At 38.9% G+C, this 14,071-nt stretch overlaps 1 protein-coding gene across 2 annotated transcripts in view; it reads right to left on the bottom strand.

Annotated features, from left to right (window-relative positions):
• Positions 1–1,965: 1,965 nt before the first annotated feature.
• The window catches only part of dtwd2 (DTW domain containing 2), a 60,287-nt gene continuing 48,181 nt past the window's right edge, over positions 1,966–14,071 (bottom strand). For both annotated transcript variants that reach the window (XM_048258543.1, XM_048258544.1), the window contains 2 exons: positions 9,940–10,068; positions 1,966–2,956 (listed from right to left, as the gene is read on the bottom strand). In XM_048258543.1, the coding sequence (XP_048114500.1) occupies positions 2,786–2,956; positions 9,940–10,068 (300 nt within the window). In that variant the 3' untranslated portion in view covers positions 1,966–2,785. The remainder of the gene's footprint in view (positions 2,957–9,939; positions 10,069–14,071) is intronic.

Raw genomic sequence — 14,071 nt, forward strand, 5'->3', positions numbered from 1 at the left:
TTTGGTAAACAAAATTGCTGTCAGATTTGGCATTCTGGAGAAGGGGATGCGTTTCGTAATGAGTCATAGGTCTTCTTTGTTCAACCTTCAGGTTCCCCACCCCACCTTTCCCTATCCTCCTCTGTGTGTGTGCGTGTGTGGGTGTGAGTTTGTGTGTACGCCTATACAGCGGGGCTTGTTCTATGAAATCCCCTTTCAAATGTTTAGAACACATTGATTTTTGAGTGATGTTGAAGTAGATTTTATTCCTAGCTTTTCTTAAATAATAATACATTTTATATATGTATATAATTTTGATATACATTTCAATTCATTCATTATACTGATTTATATAAGGAAGTTGTGTCTGTTGAATCAAATGTATTTTATGTCTCTATTCCGAAATGATCTTAATCAATATACAGTATACTTACTTCCTGTATTACTGGTAAGGTACATGTTTTTTTTTTTATCATTCTTATTGACTGTAACATTTGCTTATATACAAGTAAATGGTTTATTCTTATGGACCAAATAAATCTAAAACATTGTGTCTGACATTATTAGTTGTTGGTGAGAAAGAGAATGTGAATTCTGTCAACAACATTCTAAATCCTGTTTCCTGCATTTTTTTACACTGATCACTAAATTTATCATAACTTTTGAAAGGTTAATGATACTCCAATTCTGTCTTTTTTTGTTAAATAGCCCACAACTTGTTGAACATGTCATACACTCTATATATTTCTCTATCTTGTAGAGAAATATGATGAAAATATTTTTTTTTGTGAATGAAATTTCGGTATACATTTGAAGTGGATTTTCAAAGACTGTTCATTACTATATCAACATTACCATATGTATTTTACATCATTTCATAGAACTGATCCTTCTGATTACAATGGTATGTATATCCCATTGATGGTATGTATTATACTCAAGAAATATTTTTTTTGTGTAAGGTCATCCAGCACCAAAAATGGAATGTTCGGCACGGGCACGAAAGGAGGTTGTATTTCGTGATTAGCGATTTCAGGCCCAAACATAAATGATCACATTCATGTAGTCTTTCCTAACGATCCGCTAGCTGCCTTCCCCATAAGCAGGCCGTCAAAAAACCGAGTCTCTGTAGGCAGCCTAGGCTCCGAGAAACCTCAAAGTGTTACCTTTCATTTGAGACCAGGATTATGCTTCTACACTGAGGTTGCCACACAGTAAGCATTTTGGGTAACAAAACGCATGAGCATACAAATAATGGTCTAAAGTACTCATATTTCATTCTATATTGATCTACTTTGAGATACAGAATCGCAAGCCCTGGTAGTGGGCCTCAGTTGTATTTCAAACAATTGCTGCCAACAAGTGTTGGCAACCACAGGCAAAATAAAGTGTTCCAACCAATAACCGAGAGATGTGCGTTTAGGAGAGTTTCAATTGCACAGGAGGGAGTAGCGAGCTAGCTCTCTGTTGAAGTGACATAAGCGATAGTTGCGCTTGTGTGGTGGGTCTCTTGTGTAGGTTCAACAGTGATTAACATCACTAGTTCAAACTAGTGCTAAAGTGAACATGCCTTATTTGCCCAGCCCAGTGTATGTCTTACAAACATAGAACTTTAAAATAGTCATGCTACCCTGCAGCAACTGTGCTAGTTCACATGGCAAACAGCAATGCCCACACTGGATATGGCAGGTAACCGCTCGTTCTTCCTCTGGCTGGAGCTGTAGAAACACCTCGTCCTTTCCAAACTTTGCTGTAACATGCCCCTTCCAATTTAGTCGTTCTCCCATCAGGCAGGGATCAAACAGAAAGATAAAAGCAAGCTGTCTTTGTTGCATGCACATGGGAGGGAATCAGGACAACTTAACCATAACCCATAACGTGCATTAACTTATGATACCCAAATGTCACGTTTGCCATTATGTTACTGACCTCACTCAAATACAAAAATTATGACACCATTTTGATGCAGCAATAAGGACATAGATACATCTTGCAAATTAAATTTAATGCAGCTGTTGTACAAATGTTTACGGGGAGAACGCCCTACACCACTGAAAGGCAAGGACAATTAACAACATGTCAATTTACACTTCAAGGAGACATTTTCTTCTATGCAATGGGGTAAAAATAAAATGTCTTACTTGTGAGATGAATAAAAAGTTACTTGCTATACTGAGGGTGCTTTGCATGTAATAATACCAATAAGAACAATAGAAAACGCAATGCATTATACTGTTACACACCCTAACTTTGCACATCAAATGGCAAACCACTAATATATAAACACAAAACAATGATGATATCTGACGAAGATAATGTATACAACTCTGGGTATTAGGGACCAAACACTCAATAGGCCCATTTCCTGTTTTTTCTATACATCACACAGATACTGAATGACAAAAATAAAATGACCCTTTTCCTTTACTCATCAAAAGAAAAGAGATTTTAAACTTCGAGAAAACAATGACAGACAACATCCTATATATTTTAAGAGAGATAGACAATTTGTAAAGTGTAAAGCTTTACATAATCTGGAGGCAAGTGTCGGCCATACAACATTTAACTTAACCTACTACCTCTCCCCAATTTTTCAACTGTAACAGGTGCATTATGTTAATGCTCTTCTGGGCCAGCTTAAAAGTACTGAGCATACTTTCCCCATTACATAAACACTCAATTTGATTTGTTGCATGTTGATTGTTCTCTTTGGTGGCATCTGTTCGATGATGTACAGACATTCCGGGTGATGAATTCTGGACTGTCAAATCTGTGTTCTTATCATTCGATCTGGTTATAGTATGTCTCAGATCTTCTGATTGGTAATAAGTTTCTGAATTCTTTTCATCTTGCGCTTGTTTTTGGGCAGTGGTTTGTCATACAGGCCACACTTTAGCAGGTGTTCTTTGCTATGGTGAACCTGAGCACCATGTTGCAGCTGGAATGAGCACAAGGCTCTTAAGGGCTTCAGTAGAACCTAGAGTACATAGACAAAAAGTGATTAATAATTTATAAGATTTTCAATTGAAATCTCTCAAATATTTTTGATTTACTGATTCATCCACAGACATGCACACCTTACACCCACAAATGTAATAACTTCCTGCAACTGCTGCCTCCTACAAACATAATAATCATTTTTTTCATAAACATAATAATGACTACATATGTGAGAAATTATTCAATTTGTGGGAATACCTTCATTAAACAAACGCAGTAAATACACAATGAATACACAAATGCACAACAAATGTGTTGTGTATACCATATTCATATTATAGTACGGCAGCAACGACAGCAGTCGCCTACATTCATTATCAGTTTTCAAATGTTCTGTCAAAATTGTAAAAGACTATGTGCACAACAGGCCCTTCCTGCACATTATATCCGCTGGAGCGTTAACTATGTTGTTACGACATCTTCTATTATATTCTGCTATTTACAACTTCACTCCGACACTGAATATTCTTGTTTGCTCAATAATAACACAAGCATAAACCCTTCTTTATCGTAATGTGCTGATTCCCTACTGCAACACTCAACCTGGTCCATGTAGGGGTAACCATTATAGCATTCATTATATTGTAGGTCAATTATTTTTTTTCGTCAGGGAGTCAGGGAAAAGTCATGGAATTTTACATTTGACTTAAGAGTGGGAACCCTGATATTCTCATGTGCTCATGTACAGCGTTTGACGGTAAGTTTAGGGTGATTTCCCAGAATCATACATGCTTCTGATGTTCAAATTGATTCTGGGAAGGATGTTTGGGAGGTTGTTGCTTGGTATGAAGTATACCAAAGGTAAATCTTCTGCCAAATGGAGTCAGTCAGTTGAGCTCTTTCTAAGAGTAATGTGGAATTTCTGCTGGATGGAATTTTTACCTTTACTTACAAAACTAACTATGTCTGTTAACATTATGTATGCACTAAACTTTTTTCACTTTGGATTTGTAAGATGTTACCAAAGGGCCTGATGTGGTCAAATTTTCTGTCCATAGTTTACTTTTGCTAATTTGAGTTGTAGAAGTGGTATTTTTCAAGAAATTGTATTTTTACCATTCATTTTTTTCAGTTGTCAAGGTGCTTCTAAGTCTAGCCATTAATAATGACATACAGTATAATGTTGAAATATCATGACATATTTTGGGGTTCACAGGTCTGTGTGTGAAAAATGTCAAGCGCACATCCTGATTGTGAAACTACCCCTAACTGATATTGGAAAATCCTTTTAAATAATCGCATTTTAATCATTTTGAATAATTGCATCTACAGTACCCTCCAGAATTATTGGCACCTCTAATAAAGTTGACTAAAAAGAGGAATATAAAATCATCTTTTGGAAATTGATCTTAATGCCTTAAGTAAAAAATGAGGAAATATCCAACCTTTAAGGACACCAATTTTCTTTGTGAATGAATAATGTAGCATAAATAAATAAATGTTAAAATAAAGGGGTCATAAGTATTGGCACCCCTATGTTAAATTCCAATAGAGGCAGGCAGATTTTTATTTTTAAAGGCCAGTTATTTCATGGATCCAGGATACTATGCATCTTGATAAAGTTCCCTTGGCCTTTGGAATTAAAATAGCCCCACATAATCACATACCCTTCACCATACCTAGAGAGTGGCATCGTGTGTATTTCAGTTAGCCTATTAGCTGGTTTGATTTGCATTGAGCTCAATGAGCATCAATAGTAGAGCTCCATAGACCTCCATTTATTCTGCACTTATTTGTGAGCGCCCTCACATGGAACCAGAACAGGAACTGCAACCAGTTCAGAAACCAGAAGGGTCTCCCCTTATTAGACATTCTGTGCCTAGATCCATAGGCAAATGTTTATTTCCGGGTGGGAGGGCACAGTTTGAGGTTTAAATCATTGGAGTTCCTTTGAACCAATCACTAACAACCGGCGTTTCGTCATAGAGAAGTTTCTCTGCATCACGCCCTTAACAAGCAAACTTGCATCTTGTCAGCAAACAGTGACACATTTCATCTGCGTAACTCTCGCCAAAATGCATCCTATGGTGTTTTGTGAATGTACCCAAGTCAAACTTTCGTTTAAAAGCATAAGTACGTCCGAAGCGCCACTTTTAAAGCTTGTACGCGTTGTCGATTTTTTTCTCTCCCTTCCCGTTTCCGTTAGTCTTAACTTTTTTGTTTTACTCAAGTAACGGATGGGATTTTTGATGTAGCGAAGTACAATACTTCACTCAAAATGTAATCAAGTAAAATTTAAAATACAGATTTTATAAACTACTTAAAAAATACAAAATACACAGAAAAACTACTCCATACAGTAACGTGAGTAAATGTATTTCGTTACTTTCCACCTCTGAAACATACTAATATGAAAATGTAGATGCAATTGTTGTAAAATGGTGCAGCTCCTTTAAGAAAGTCCCGTGGGCAGGGATGGAAAGAGAGAAAGCGAGAGGGGATGCGTGTTAGAACTTAGATGCGTGTGGAAAAAGTAGACATGCTGTTGAGACTGGAGCGAGTCATATTCAAAATAATGCAAAAAATAAATCCGCAGATAAAACCAATGATCCTCATTCATTGCAACCGCAGCATGCCTGTTGTTTCAAAACGCTCAAACGAAAAAAAAGATATCAAAGGACCTTTGCGCTTGAATGTAGCACGATTTTTTTAAACAGCTGGACAAATGATTTAGCTAATTGATTATAGCCTGCACACCAGCAATTGTTGAACATTTACCTGTACAAGACAGTAGCCCAGCCTATACAAGCATGTTGCATGTTGTAGGCCTACTGTAGAAAGTTCACTTAAATTGCAATTGCAACCGCAACATGCCTGCTTGCCGATGTTCAAACGACAACGAAAAAGATATCAAAGCAACAAGAGGGTTGAGTCTGAATGACACGGAGTTCAGACTCATATTGCTCCTCATAACCATCTATAAAAAAAAGTGTTTTTTCTTTTCTTTTTGAGCACGTCCGAATCCCAGGACATAACGCACTGGACCTTATAATAGGCTTGAGATATAATTCCAAAGGGGGCAGATGGGGGCCTACTGCACTTAAAACCTAAAAAGATTGAACGAAGCTTCCCGAAATTTGAAATTGTGATCAGTGACTGCCATCGGGTGAAGCTTTTCGAAGTTGAACTATTTGCGCACCTCAATGTCACAGGAGAGACTGGGCTCTCCCTTCTATGAATTGAAAAATACGTTATGCTACCTGCAAACTGGCCTATGATTTCATTGCTGAGTTTGAGTCAGGATATGGCGAGTCAGTGTAATTTATTTGTCCAATGTTAGCCTACAGAACAGTTTCCATAGTGCACATCTTATCAACAGTTTGAATGTCGTGTGTGTTTCTGCTCATTGACAAATACCATTCAGCACAATGATTCATGCCCAATTCATTTCCCCTGTTAAAGTGTTCGCCTTTGTTACACTATTTGGTTTCGTGATGTAGCCTATGATAAACACCATATGGCCAAATATGTGACTCAGCTAATGTTATAGGCTATACAATTTCCCCTCTTAAAGACAAGCTGGTGTAGCTTATTAGACTGTACTTTTCAAGGCATTCAAGGAAGGTGTCATAGCATGCAAGCTCCCAAATTGACCCAGTAGCCTACCGAAGGCATCAATAAATTGTTGGGACTGGGGAGGGTCATGCGTTTTTTCTCAATCACTTTGGAGGGTCATAGGAAAAAACTCTTGCTGGCGAGGGAGGGTCACGTCTTTTTTTGACTAACGCTCCCAAAACTCCTCCGGTAGCCCCTTAAATAAATAACGAACAGTCCCTAATTGATTATAGCCTGTAGGCCTACACCAGCAATTGTTGAACATTTACCTGTACAGGACATTGACAGTAGCCCAGCCTAACAAGCAGATGTTGCAAAAGACATCAAAAGACGCAATTAATCAGAAATAAATAATGTAATCTGCATCGCTTTATTTAACAAACCGCAAGAGGGTTGAGTTCGCTGTAAGGCCAAACTCAAGAGCAGAGCCTATCTGTTAAGGCACTCGATAGGCTATATGGTAACGAGCTGTGTGCGCCTGGAAAGACAATAGAAGATGTTTTCTGAATAGCACAGCGAAGACGGCTCTGGTCATCCCATACCCTCCCCCCACTTCCTGTAGCCTACCATTATGACTTGTTGCCGTTTTGGGACATTAAGCTTTTTCACGTTAAGCCCCCCTCCCCCACCCCCTTCTTTCACAAGCAGTGGGGAGCGGGGCACAAAGTAACACTTTTGGTAGACAAAGGAGGGTTCTCCCGCTTCTGTCGTTTGGCGACAAACCGGTGCAACCAGGCCAGGACAGATATTTTTAGAGGAGATACGGTGCAGCTCAGATGTCTTTTAATCTTCTTTATTCTTCAGTAAAAGGTGCAGAACATTATTAAACTTTGACTAACGTTTCGATGTGTCGATGTTTTTGACTAACGAACATCGAAACGTTAGTCAAAGTTTAATAATGTTCTGCACCTTTTACTAAAGAATAAAGAAAATTATGAAGACATCTGAGCTGCACCGGCGTCTCTCCTTCTCTCTAACACTTTTTGGCTTTGGCTAAATATTTCTAAAATCATTTGAGTTTCACTAGTCACATGTTTTAACAAGGAACACTTGTTATTGAACTAATAACAGACGTGTGTCGAAAATTTACTTTATTTTCCATATGTAGAAATAACATATGCAAAGTCTAACCAAGGTCAATCTAAACTAACACGTGCATATTTTTGTATTGCAATCATTGTAGCCTACAGTTGTAACAGCGCGTAACAGTCGTTTTAGGCCCGTTTAACATGTCCCAAAAACAGCTATCAACTAATCACCAAACGTCTTATAAACAAGTATTGCCAGGAGCAACACCTTGCAAAAAATGATAACAAGGCCTAGGCCTTTACATGGCTCTGCTCCTGCCTAGATTCGAACTCAGAACTGCCTCAAAGTTGCAGACGTGTTCTGGAAATACGCGCATTAACCCACTCGACCGTCAGCCAACGCTATCTGCTTCGAGTAGGCCTATTGGGTAGGACTGTAGCCTACACTGGTTGTTGTGGCACAGTCTTGAGTGACCGAATTCGTTTTCCTTTGTCATATGAATGCTGTCATTTTGTGAACATTACTGTTAAGGAGATGCTGTAGGCAAAGGCTATATTTAACCTCGTTAGTGTAGTAAAACAAATCAGAACTATTCACGAGGTTTCTGGGCAGCATATTTATGTTCTGTTAGCAAGCGAACTTCTCATGACTGCCGACTGCAGCCTACTGCCAGCTGACGAACCTCTCATTTTAAAACATTACTGAGAGACAGGCACTGTACAATCAAGACATCTTGCCACTGAATCCAAAACTATGTTTAACATTATGTATAAAGCTTATAGGCTACAGTGGACTAGCATGTTGCAGGGGCTGCTAAAAACACAGAGAAACAGCACTGAAAACTCGGCCAATCACAGCCCTTGCTGTCGAATGCTCCGTCCGGTTCGACCGTGGAACGCCACAGCGGACTATGCTGCCCCCAAGCGGCTGCAGTTGTACTTACATTTCACCCAGCTGCGTGAATCACCTTGATGGTGAATGAAGTGTCAATTCTTAACTGGGACCCCACTGTACATGGTATTTTGTCCGTTCGTTCGCTTGCTTTAAAACACATAGGGATAGTCTTCCTAACCCCGTCTTCATAACTGTTGCTACTTGCTAGGTTTGACAGTAGAAGTAAGCATTAAAACTCGTAATTCTGATTCTTCCCTAGTCAACATGTTTAGGCACAGGGGTAACATTTGGCAACAACAGGGGTAGCTTTGCCAATCATATTAGCTAACTATGCTAGTTTCTGAAAACTAGCATAGTTAGCTAATCGGTTCAGTTATGGGAACAGCACTGCAAGCCTAACCCCAGGCAGTATCAATAAGCATGTTAGCTTAGGCAAAGTCCTTTTAGGCAAGTCCCTCCACTCGGCGGCCATATAGCAATGCTTTTTGGGCACTCATCGGGCATCCTCTTCGGCAGAAATGCGCGTGAGGAAGGCTTCATGACACCTTGCTCCAGCGGCGAGTTCACAACACATGATTGGCACGATGTCTTCACAACACACCATATGATTGGCTCAATGTATTCACATGTCAACGTTTTGCCGAGGAAGGGTTGTGATATGTGTAGACAACGGCCATATTGGCATTACAAACTAACCCCATGCATTTCTAAGGAGGATTTTTTGAGTGCTGTGTCTCCTCATTAGAAAGTCTCTGGCTTAGGTTACATTCCGACCACAAGGGTCCTTACCCTATATTCCCCACTCCCTACCCACTGCACAGGGTGTAAAATTCACAGAGAACTCGATTGTTAAAACAGTTTTATTTTGAATGCACTGCTAGTCTTAGGTTATCATAAAAATTTTTGGATTCACAACGTGTCCATTCAAAACAGTGGAGTGTAGTTAGCTTGCTAATTGCCAACATCAAATAGCTTACACAACATTTGAGACGTGTTTTGGGAGTACAATTAATGTTTTTTTAGAATGTACCGTGTCTATTTCTCGCTTACATTAACAAAATCCAAGCATTAAAAAGCCAAACAAATTATGTTTATCTGCAAATCAGCTAGCCTACTGAAGTCCGGCGTCATTAAACTTCTGGTTAAGAAGCGTGAAGCTGGAAGTTTGCTGTTGTATGCAAATTTCCGGGGCGTTACAAAGGTACAGACCAGAGCCAAATAAGATACAGCCCCTGAGTTGAAGTCAACTATTAGCTTTGTTGAGATTGGCCCGTTTTACAGCGGAAGTTTCACGTTTTGAGATTTACACAGGAAAGAGGTGTCAATGGGACATAATTTTACCCACCGAACTGTCGTTATTTAACTATGACAAGGTAAACTTGGTTTTGCATTCTACAGCATCACCCCTTTAAAATAGTAATATGGACTAAATTCTAGTTTCTATGATCTCTGTTCCTTCTTGCTACGTTTCTAAAAACTCACCTCTTGGATGGCTGGGTCCTTCTCCATAATAGACAGAGTAATGGCTGCACATTCCAGTGTTGACAAGCACATGTTAGTGGGCTGAGTGCGAATAACATACTGACTTGAAGGTGTGCTGCTCAGCTGCACCTGATACAGAATTATACATACATTTTACACAAATACAGATAAATACATGGAGCATTTGTTTACAAAATTAAAACACAATAGGGTCTATGCACAACTCCATTTTGGTTTCAATTGGAGCTATCAACTTCCTATTTACGTTAGACAGTGGCAAATATTGCTTTTTTCTATAGTTATTGTCTTCAGGACCTCGTCTCATGGTAATGTATACTGACTGAAAATGTTGTTTGCCACTCCTTCCAGCAAACAGGAAAAGTGTTTTAAATGTTCTTAACCTTCATCAAGCAACTGATGTTACTGAACTGGTTAGATAACTTTAGCTATGTTGTTCAATAAGAAATAGCCTACTATATTAAAACTGACAGGCTAGTAATCTGTCATTTTCTGTCATAGCCTACTGTGTACAGTGTAAACAGGAAGTTGATTGCCCAGTAGGAAGGAAATCCAAAATGTCCTGCATAGAGTCCATGACCCTCATTAACAAAACAAACATGCAACATAAAACAGGCTTAGGATAGGTGCAGTCGTTTTCACACAAAGCTTTGGCAATCTGAATGTGAGTATTGGCTACACTCAAATCTCAACTTGTATAAGCAAGTTGGCATGGTCATTAAAAAGAAATAGTCTATCAGACCAGACTTTTGTTTTTTTCAGGAACAAATTTCAAGTACTGTATGATTTTTTATGAATGCATTTGGGTAGGCCCACATGATGCATCAAAGGAAGTTGGAAAAGTCTGGGGATTTAAGTGTAACAGACTATTTCGCAGACAGAACGCAAATTTTTTGACAAGCAAAACTAACTGGTTCAGCTGGACCATGTCTGTCTGGAGTTAAGAAAATGTAGAACATATTATGCACCTTAATGTAAATTCCTGGGGCGAGGCCTCTAAAATGAAAATATATAGGGGCAAAATATTTAAATCATGCTTGCCACCACATTTACCAACACCCATTCATTCTTACATTGGAATTTGAGTGACACACATGTTTCATAAATCACATGTCAGTCCTGTCTTATCATAAGATAATTCCTACGCTTAGAAATGTACTGGTTTACGTTTGATTGATAAATGAGGGTCACCAGGCTACAAGCATAGGTGCAATGCATGGTTGAAATGTCCAAATACAGCTGTGAAAGCAAAATTCATTGCCAAATACTGCAAATGTAGAAGTACAATTACTCCCTTCAAAAATTACTTGAGTAAGTAAATATTCCCATCTGATAAATCTACTCAAGTAAAAGTATAAAAAAGTACTTTGATAATAAATTACTCAAGTAACAAGTTATTTTTTTTATTTATTTTTTAAATTTTTATATTTTTTATGGACCTTTAAAGGGATAGGCCTACAAAAGAATCCTTTACGCCCGTTTACTTTTCTCCTCCTTCGTAGGCTAATCATATAGGCAAACATATTTTAACAGCCCAATTCAAATATATTTTATTTATACTTTAATATTATTTGACACACTTCTGTAGGCTGTCATAGCCAGAATAAGCATTAAATGGCTACGGATTGAAAAGCAGTCACTTCCAATTCATTGCCAGCTGATTGTTCTGCTTTGCATTGCTAGAAGTCTGGTTATAACTTTACCATACAGACCATGTAACCTAAAAACAATGGCTATATTATGGGTAGACCCAGAGCCATATTAAGGTAGAGTTGCGACAACTCCAATGACGTAACTCTACCTTTATGGCTCTGGGTAGACCTATATTTAGGCTACATACAGCCTAGGCATTTCCACTCGGACAGAGCTGTTTTCTCAGCCGACCATCTCTGTCAGAGGTGGACAGTAACTAAGTACATTTACTTGATTACTGTACTTAAGTATGATTTTTGAGTATCTGTGCTTTACTTGAGTATTAATATTTTTGGAAACTTGTGACTTTTACTCCACTACATTTGAAAGACAAATACTGTACTTTTGACTCCACTACATTTGAAATATGAGCATGAAGTCCTTGTTACTTTTAACCACATTTGATTCTTTTAATACATTAATGCAATAGACCATCATGAAGTTCATTTTTTCAGTTCAATTTGAACTTGGCTGAATTGGCTATGGTAATGATGGAGACAATAGATTCTTCATCAGAACATCCTCCATGTAGCCTGGGAGAACCCAGAAAAAAAAACATGTTAGCAATTGAGATTTGAGAAGTAGTCTGGTGTTAACCAGGCTATCCTCCATGATCATTGTAAAGTTGGAATGAAATTAGACAATCACCTGACATTCACCACATACTGTAGCTAGATCTTTACCCTACATTACTGAATGATAAATAATCTACTCTATATAAACTATAATTTAGTTTTCTGGTTTTGTATTTGGCAGTGAAATGTTTTAGATTTGTGAACAGAGAATGAATAATGATTTACATTATATTATTACATCCATTTGAACAGTTCCAAAGTTATGAAAATAGGTAAAATGTTTTTGTTGGATGTAAGGAACTAAAGGTCTCTCCAAGTCCTATGATTTTTTGAGGTTGCACTAGACGTTCATTGTCCATCGTTTTGACGGACAGGGTTGTAAAACATTCCGTCAATAATCTATTTTCACGTGTCTTTAATTTCAATGTCAGTTTGGTGTGATGTCATGGCCACAGATCTCAGTGAAAACAATAAGTAGCGTGGGAAATTACCACGAAGCTGTCAGATAGGCTACTCTCCTGCCACGCTCTCACCCTCTTGTGCACACTCAAATGCGTTCCCAATTAAATTAAGTAGCAAAACGTAGTTAGATCTGCTGCAACTATGTATCTCGATGTAACAAGCTGTTTTGACATTGTAAACGTTCTCTAAGAAGAGTGTAAAGCAGTTTGCAGTAGCCTAAAGTTAACCACAACGTCGTCTATTGCTGGAAAAAATAGCGAGCGGCCTGGATTAAAGTGCGTGGCGGGCTGGATCTATGATAAACTAATAAATGCTCGGCGGGTCGGATTAGTGCGTGGCGGGCCGCAGTTTGGACACCCCAAGCCTTAGAACTGCCACAGCGAAATGTCAAATGCTAACTTAAATAACTGTTTTCATTGTTATAGGCTACCTTGCAACACTATCTTTTTGTCAAATCGCAGTTGCGATAGGCCTAGGTTATTTAGCTCAGCATGATATTGGTGACGTTTGTCTGTCACTGACAGAAAACACGTAGCATTTTAGTCAGAGAGGACCGTCATCTCGTTTTTTTAGAACACCAGTGTAACCTTAGGCCTACGCTATCAGTCAAAAATGTTCACAATGTCATCAAAACAAATGCCATTTACCTGCCTGCTAGTTAGGTAAGTTAACCTCTATATCGGAAAGTGACCCATTAGGCCTACCCGCCCGTGCCCTATTTTCGGCCTATGAGTCACTTAATATTCATTTAACCAATACGGCGGATTCCTAAGGAAACGCAAGCACCCAGCCCATTTGGGTATCTTACTATTGTGATGAGAAATGGAAATGATGGACTGAACGATCAGCCTGATTGAGTGAATGATTGACTGATTACATTTGGATTTACGGAATTATGTTCACCTGTGCATGAGGGCATAAAGGGAGGTGCGAAGTGCTCGATCGAGAGATGGAGAGAGACAGGTTGCGGCTGGCACTCGGGGGGAGGGTGCTGTTCGCAACTTCTAGTGTTGCCGGCAGTGAAGACAGTTGAATAGGGGAGCAAACAATTACTGTATCAGGAGGGGGAGGCTGAATACTTCCTTGAGACAGAGAGGGCCTCAGGTTTAGCGAGTGCCAAAAAGACTGTTCGCGTTCGCAACTGATTCCGAGCACGCTGCACACCTTCATTGTCTCCTCTGCTTGGATTATTCCCTGGCTGACTCCGGCGGCAGATACCAAGTTAGCCCCGTCGGGGAGGTCTTGTCACGTGACGGGAAAGTCTGCTATTTTTATATTCTTGCTTAAATGTTTGTTTGTGTGTCTTGTCAATTGTCTGTCTTAGGTTAGGTCTATTTGTGTTTCATGTTTAATCTTAATATTGAAGCCTGTAGCCAGTGAGTTTC

Source organism: Alosa alosa, chromosome 12 (assembly GCF_017589495.1).
Source record: "Alosa alosa isolate M-15738 ecotype Scorff River chromosome 12, AALO_Geno_1.1, whole genome shotgun sequence".
Classification (NCBI taxonomy): Eukaryota; Metazoa; Chordata; class Actinopteri; order Clupeiformes; family Clupeidae; genus Alosa; species Alosa alosa.